The following is an 8,213-nucleotide window of genomic DNA, read 5'->3' as shown; positions in this document are numbered from 1 at the left end:
AGGGAAAACAATGCGGAGATGCAGGAGTAAAATTAAAATGTAACATTTAAATTCAGCAGCATATAACATCATTGGGAGCAGATATTTAACCGGTAAAATATTAATACAAATATATTATTCTGTGTACTTTTCACATCTGTAAAGTTGACTAATTAGTTACAAGGATATGAAAACCAGGGGATGTTTTTGTGGTTATTAATATTACAGTACTAGGTCATGGTCAAGGTTATTTATATAGCAAAATTCTGAGAACATGAATTACTAGTGTACTAAAGAGTATCATAGTTGAATTAAAACTGACTGAAGTATTTTTTTAGATCAATAATTACTATTACTAAATGTAGTAAACCTATAAAATGTACATTTCTAAGACACTAGTATTATCTTGTAAATTATTAGATGTAAATGTATAAATTATACAGTATATTTTATGAAATTATTCCATAGTGTGGAGGTCTGTGTCAGGTGTTCAACACATTCCCCTTTAAAACAAATTAAAGTTCAGTAACAAAGAGCACAGACTGACAGTGAATTGTCCATGAGTTTTTATTAAACCTTAAGTAAAAATTGATAAAAGTAAATAAAAATAACAAAAACAAATTAAAACAGCCAATATAACCAACATGAAAGATGCAGTGCTAATAAATTAACTCGCCTGACTTTGAGCAAATCTCTCATATTGTAGAAAAATGAACAAAAACAAAAACAAAATCTGAATAAAATACATCGTAAGGCCATAAAAACTTGACTTTTTTTGGGGGGGGGGGGGATTTTTGTTTGTTTGTTTGTTGAAAACACCCGACTTTGTTTTCATTAAATACTCCTTAAACAGTTCAGTCTTCTGTTAAGGACAACCACCAACAAACTGGATTATAGTTTTATTTTCCTTGACAGTCATCACTGGCAAGCTCAGTGCAACATGGGTAGCTACTACAATGTTGAATTTTCAGTAATGAAAATGTAAAAACTTTTTTTTTTTTTTTTTTGTGAAAGTATTTTTTTCCCTTTTCTTTAAAAAATTAAACCTAAAAAAAAAAAAAAAACTAGGAGGATATCGCGATTCCATATCTTAGTCCTCAGTGATGTAAGCAGCACTTAAAATGTTATACACATTACCAGAGCAACCCTGTACGTATCAAACTCCCACAGCTGAAGAAACTGAAATGTAAGGCTTTTCTTCATCTGACATCATCCATCAATCTATCTGTCCTTTCCTTCTGTCACTCCAACAAAGGCTCAAGTATTAAAGACATTTACAAGATTATGTACAAAAAGGTGATTTTCTTACGTTTCTTTAAAACAATGATACTTCTGCAAAAAGGAAAAGACAGAACAAAATAAAACAATAATAACAATAAAGAAAAAAATGGACTTGTATTTTCACATTTTACACCCTCTGAATAGTGGCTCTAAATTGACATAGCACATCGGAAACAAAAGAGAAAATAATAAGTCAAAAACACAAAATATGATAATTACAATAATATAATATAATAGTTCATGTTAACTGTTACAGATGAAGTCTGGAAGAATGGAATGTTGAAACGATTGCACATCGAGAAGCGGAAAAAGCCTCTGGCTTCTTCCGTCCTGTGGGAAAAGAAGGCTAGCGAACAGCACTTCTTTTTATTATCTTTTTTGTATTGATATAAGAAAAAAAAAAAAAAAAAAAAAAAAAAACAACAGCACCAAAACAAAGAAAGATCTCTACGATAAAAATCAGGCACAGTTTTCGCTCGTAAGCGTCAGCGTGGGAGGAACCCCTCTCACTGCCGGGACAGGACCCACTCATTCAATCCCTAACACCCACTTCCTCAAGTACAGCCTGACCTGCTGCCATGGAAACCAACGTTCCCGGAATCCACAGAGGGAAGTGTGAAATTAAAACCAGTCGAAATAAAAACAAACAGTACTTCCTCTTCTTTAGAGTCTTCCTCTAAAACAAGCAAAATTTCAAGTGTTTACTGTCTTTAGAGCTGCGTCTTCCGCAGAGGAGCTGCATGGGGACGTAATGAATTCAGATCAGAAAAAATGTGATGAAAAAAAACAAAAAAAAAAAAACACAACAAAACCAAACCAAAAGAAACGCAAAACAAAATAAAACAACAACAAAAAAAGCAAACACCAAAACAAAACCAAAATGAAAACAATGAGCAAAAACAAAAAGCAGACACAAAAAAAACAACAACGAAACAATAATAAAAAAAAATAAAAAAAAACACATCAAAACAAAAAGCAAAGCTAACACAAAAAAAAGAAAAAAAAGAAAAAGCAAAGCAAACAAGACCCAAATGAAACATTGAACAAACAAAATTAAACAAAATCTTCTTGGGCAGCTCCATCGAGAACCAACATTCAAAGGGAAGGGGCCTGGAAAAACGAGGAGTGAAGCACCCATTTGTCCCAAGGTTCACAGTTCAGGAGGAGCGTGTGTGTGTGTGTGTGTGTGTGTGTGTGTGCAGTCAATGGGGCCAAAGAAGAGGAGGAAGAGGGTTCAGGCAGAAAGGATGACATCACACCTGGGACCATGTCTCTTAATGCTATCAAACATCTGGTGAATACAAACTAGTGCGCTAGTGCAAAAAAGGCAGCCTCCTTTCAACACAGGAGACTCTGCTCTGCTATGTGGGTGATAAAAGACACAACTGATATGAAGAGAGGGAGAGGAAATCGATTGGTTGATGTAGGCGGCCGGGCAGTGTTTCTCATGAGACAGCAGCGGCGGCGGCGGCGGCGGCACTTTTGGACAGGTGGGTCAGGGACAGCTCTATGGTGGATCTCTTGCGGGGGCCACGCTTGGCGGGTGGTTTGGTGGGGCTGGAGCCGTTACAGCCGTCTGCTGCGCCTCTCACCAGGGCTTTACCACACACCTGATTCACCAAACTGTTGATCTGCTCCTGAAGGACCAAACAGAGACGAGGAGAGACCAGTCATGACACACTGTGTTACTGCAGTTCTTGTCAATCCCTTTAGCTCATTTTTTGAAACAGTCTCAACATTCAAACTGTAAATGCAATTGTCAAAAGTAGCAACCCAGTTATTTTGTCAGTAAAATAACCTTTTTTTTCATTGTGTGAGCTGTACTGATCAAAATGTTCAGTTTCAGTTAACACTGGAAATATTATATGTATGTAATATATATTATAATTCATTTTTGTTCTACTTTATTGTCTCTCATGTGCACCAAAAAAGCAAATGACAAAAACTGTAATACAACACTGAACCCACGCAAACTGGACATATGTTTCCCAAACGTTTATCACTCTGTCAGAGCGCAATGCATTTTATGAAGGGACAGCAACAGTCCATTTAGGAGGGCTGATGAACAGAAGCGTCTCCACAGCTCCCCCTGCAGACATGTTCCTGATCCTCGGTCTTACCTCATCATAACGGTACATCATCTTGAGGCCTCGGCAGCTTTTGTGTTTCTCCACGTAGTGCAGCGCACACTCCAGACAGAAAACCACGTTCTCATTCTCCTGCACCACCTGCAGCATGAGCAACAACCATCAGCTCAATCAAATCATTTGCAGCGCTCAGTAATTCTTACGTCCGTGATGACAGAACGTGAACTATCAGCACTGGAGCTAAATTACACCTGTGACCCAAACCTAGAACTGTGTAGAACACAGTGACAACTAAAGATTATACAACGCACACAGACAAAACTACTATGAGAATCAGTGTTTCACTAAGAAAAGAGGACAATAAATAACACTGCGGTATAGATTTAAAAAGTTAAAACATATACTGTACTGCCCTACAAAGCAAAAAGGCAGTAACTGCATTTTTGATCAAATGGACATTCAAGGCATCCTTTGTTATGTGAGAAAAACATCTTATCTGAAATGTGTGTCGTTTTGGAGAAAAAATGGTAGTTGTTTGTACAGTAACTTCTTAGGCTGGATGACAGGAGAACTTTTAAGTCATTTTTCTCAGTTCTGTACTCTGCGTAGATACTGCCTTTTAGCTTTGTAGGGCAGTGTAGGCGTTACTGTGATTTGTAGTATAGTGCAGTATTGTGGTTTTTAACCTTGTTGACACCAAGGCCCCCAAAAACAACATTATAGACTGTATTGACCTCTTAAGTTTAAGTACACTTAAGTTTAAACACTGTGTCTGTCCCAATAAGCATACTATCCATCCTAAATAGTGAAAGCATGTTGAGAATAGTGTGTCAAATGCTTTGTTGGTAAAGTATATCCTATATTGAGATCTACAGTAGAGTGTAATCCGAGCTGAATCTCACCATAGACAGGTAGCAGAGGTGCTGGCAGGTTTGGCAGCGTCTCTCGGACGACTCCAGCGCCAGCCACTTGCGGGGTTTCTTCCTGGCGTCAGCGGGTGACTGGTTGTTGTCGTGCGTGCAGTAGCGTGCGGAGGAGAGCAGCCCGGCTTCATACAGATCCTGCCTTTGCTTCATCTCTATGTTCCTGTAGGACAGGGATATTCAATTCCTGTTAGTGGACCAAGAGGTCCGGTTTCTAAATCACCTTCCCAGGTCCAGACGATAATGCTTTTGGAACAGTTATTATAGTTAATATTCTGGGCAGCAGAAAGGCTTTGCAAAAGTAAAAAATCCTCCAGAGTCAAAACAGTCAAAAGCAAAGCAGTGGTGTCTGAGAATTTAAAGAGTTGGGCCAAACATCAGGGTGGGTTTCCAGCACTCACCTGAGATCTTTGAGAAGATTAGAGATTGTACTGAGCACGAGTCTGTTTTCTCGTTTGGCCTCGGCTGTGGCGATCTGGTAGAGCAGCTTCTCCATAGAGAAGGGTTTTGCTATGTGCCTGCATTTCAGGTCCTGCAAGACAAGAGCAAACATGTAGAGCGTCTTCTTAACGTCTCCTACTAAGCGTCTGTAGGTCCAACAGGCGGATGTGGAAAAACGTGAAAGCCTCACCTTAGCAGCCTCGTAGCCCAGGTTCATCCACTGTGGTGTGGCGAAGTGCACGGTTTCAGACACACTGTAGCCGCAGCACACCCTGGACACGAACGCACCGGGGAACACCACCACAAACTCTCCGCTCTGCTGGACCGTTCGGTGGACCTTGATCCCCTCACGACAAAGCATTTCTGGCGAAATCTGGAGAAAAGCGGAGACATGCGTGGTTTGGGTTCTGTGTATGCAGTGAAATACGATTGCACAAAAATGTCATGCTCATATCTTACCATAATGTTCTTCTCCAGCATTTCCAGTCCCGGCGTGCCATTGGCCTGTAGCAGTGTGTGCACCACTTTATCAAGCTTAGTCTTTTCCTCAGCAGGGATAGAATACCTGCAACGGGACGGGCAGAATTTCCTGTCAGAGTCATTATTTGGTTGAATAAGACAACAGCGCTGTCTGCCGCTGTCTGTTTTCTTTGCCATGGAAACAGGTCTTGGCTTTATTATGAGTCATGCACATAAAAAACAAACAAACAAACAAAACCAACAGCTGATGCTGCATGAGTGGAATGCACAGTGTAAGTGACTGTGTGTTTTACAGAGTACTGCGCCCCCTAGAGGAGCTGATCTTTACAACACAGCTGAGTTAGGAAAGACTTTAGTAAGATGTCTTATTTTACACTGAAATGACATTTAGTCAACAGTGTAACTGTGAACAAACTTAAAATTTTACATTTAAAATTATTTTGTTAATCAAAATAAACTTGCCAAAATAATCAAATAAAATAAGTTTTGCCTTGGCAGCTAGCTGAAATAAGTTTAAGATGAAGTACTAAAATTACTAAAACTGACACATAACACAAAAACACAAGAAAGTTTCTTAAACTTTAAAACGAACTGAAAAAAGTAAAACAATTAAAAGGACTGAAATCACTGAATGTGTCTAAAAATAAATATTGAACAAGATCCACTGAGCAAAACGCAATCTTTTACAATCTATTTGTGAATTGCACAATGTTTTTTTTTAAAGAAAAGAATCATCATCTGTTACATTTTTGGATCTTTGATAATTATATATTTAAAAAAAGTAAAAAATAAAAAAATAAAAAAATAAATATGTATATATATATATATATATATATATATATATATATATATATATATATATATATATATATATATATATATATATATATATATATATATATATATATATATATATATATATATATTCAATTTAATCAATTATATGATATTTAAAATGTCAATTTTATTATGTTAGACGGTAACATGACCAATGTACACTGTATCAGCAATATAAAAACTTTCATGAAATAATATATATATATATATTACACACATAAATCATAATGAAAATGATCAATAATTAAATTTGCCAAATATTTTAATTATTAATTCTTCAATATTATTAGTATTTTTTTTTTACTTTTTTTTTCAATTAATCAATCAATCAATCAATCAATCAATACTTCTGAATGTATCTAATGTTGTTACATACATACCCCAATGCTGGTTTATGGGGCACATGTTCAATTTAATACATTTCTAAATTCATTTCTAAACTTTACCTGGGAACAAAAACTCACCAAATGCAATCAGCACCAGTGTGTAAGTAATCGATGTATGGAAGGCGGTTTTGGTCTTGTGACCAGCATGAGGTAGAAAAGACCATGCCGATGTTCAGCCAGGGAATAGTCACCCCTGTGAGAGAGAGCGGGTGATGACTTATTCAACAAAGAAGCTTTACATGATGTGGAGAGAAGTGTACTTCCTGCTACTGACAACAGCAGTGGACTCACCAGGCACAGCACCAAGATGGCGCAGAATGGATCCAGAGTTATTGGGAAGGACATTGAGGTTCCATCCATGCCTGCAGCGACAGAGAGAAAAAGAGAGCTTATAGTAGCAGCATATTTATAAACAGTAAGACATCGTCCCATCTAGCTTAAACAAATGCAGCTCTTACTTGGAGAAGGGTTCGGACTTGCACACAGGGAAGCCGCTTCCATGTGTGTTTGTGTCTACTTTCCCATAATGCACTGCTACATGGCAGTCCCTCTGCTCCACTATCCGCCAATAATCTTGCTATATAAAGAAAAGCAGGACAGATGGAGATAATAGAGAAAAGGCAGGAAATAGGGAAAGGATACAAGGATACAACTGTCACGGGATATGCTTATAAAATATGCAACACAGAAAGTACATGCTATTTAAAGACAGCTATTATTATATCTCGGAAATACTTGTAACTAGGGTGGACATTTTACACCAATAATGTAGTAACATATTACACTGTACACATTTACATCTGGCGAATGGTTAAAATACAGGAAGTGGTTTGTGTGTACCTCAACTTCAGCAGCCCCAGGCTCTTTGTTGAAGCACATCATCATGGTATTTCTTGCTATTCTGTAAAAGGTGGTCAAAGATACTGATCTCCCCTAAAAAAACAAAAACAAAACAGTAAACCGTAAGAAATAATGGCAAAATAATCAGTCTGTTTGGCAGCCATCTTGGAAACGGCTGCAGGCAGCTCTCAAAAACAAGCTTATGATAACATAACATCCGTCAAATTACCATTAAGTTCTGTCTTATGGTACTATAAACGTGGCTTCTCCTGCTAAAATTAAGGCTAAAACTTGTTTTAGCTGATAGATGTTACAAAGTGCAGTGTGTGTGTGTGTGTGTGTGTGTGTGTGTGTGTGAGAGGAGCTGATCTGTGACGTATATGGAGGCACCATTCTGTGAAGAGGCCCACTCTCACCGTCCCACCCAGCAGAGAGTGTTACCTCAGACAACAACACCCAGACAGACAGACAGACAGACAGACGAGGTGCTATAAGAGACAGTGGGCTGGTGAGGCAGACGGAGTCACCTTACATAGACTATAGCTAAGACCTCAGAACCACGTAAACCTGGAGCTGAGAGCCTGGGAACAAACCCTTTCACGCAACAGTTATTCTCAGTGATATCCACCCACCCACAGTCACAGTTCTCTCTTTCCTTTACCACCGGTCCTCTCTCAAACACAAGAACCACACAAACTCGGCCCCATTTCAATGCTTCAGTTTTTATATCGGTAATCTATGTTCAACTGCAGCATGCTAACCAAAATTAAACCTCACAAGTGACTAAATTTACACACTCTTTATGGGCAGCAGACAGGCGGTGCGAAAAGAGCTCTTCACCTGAACCACACACACAAAAAAGTTATTTAATTTCCCAGCTGATTCTAAAAAAAGCCTCACGCTAGCATGCTAAGCTAATAAATTGACATTCTAATAAACACAAATGCACTGCATACAAA

General features: G+C 38.1%; 1 protein-coding gene across 1 annotated transcript in view; it reads right to left on the bottom strand.

Moving 5' to 3' along the window:
* Positions 1-1,656: 1,656 nt before the first annotated feature.
* LOC127935412 (protein Jumonji) overlaps positions 1,657-8,213 on the bottom strand; it is a 104,164-nt gene continuing 97,607 nt past the window's right edge. The window contains exons 9-18 of the mRNA XM_052533244.1: positions 7,255-7,347; positions 6,873-6,991; positions 6,706-6,776; positions 6,493-6,607; positions 5,171-5,276; positions 4,902-5,084; positions 4,672-4,802; positions 4,250-4,433; positions 3,381-3,488; positions 1,657-2,897 (exon numbers count right to left, since the gene is read on the bottom strand). Coding sequence (XP_052389204.1) covers positions 2,706-2,897; positions 3,381-3,488; positions 4,250-4,433; positions 4,672-4,802; positions 4,902-5,084; positions 5,171-5,276; positions 6,493-6,607; positions 6,706-6,776; positions 6,873-6,991; positions 7,255-7,347 — 1,302 coding nt within the window. The 3' untranslated portion in view covers positions 1,657-2,705. The remainder of the gene's footprint in view (positions 2,898-3,380; positions 3,489-4,249; positions 4,434-4,671; positions 4,803-4,901; positions 5,085-5,170; positions 5,277-6,492; positions 6,608-6,705; positions 6,777-6,872; positions 6,992-7,254; positions 7,348-8,213) is intronic.

Source organism: Carassius gibelio, chromosome A19 (genome assembly GCF_023724105.1).
Source record: "Carassius gibelio isolate Cgi1373 ecotype wild population from Czech Republic chromosome A19, carGib1.2-hapl.c, whole genome shotgun sequence".
Lineage (NCBI taxonomy): Eukaryota > Metazoa > Chordata > Actinopteri > Cypriniformes > Cyprinidae > Carassius > Carassius gibelio.
The sequence above is the reverse complement of the archived record's forward strand: the minus strand, read 5'-3'. Positions and strand labels throughout refer to the sequence as shown.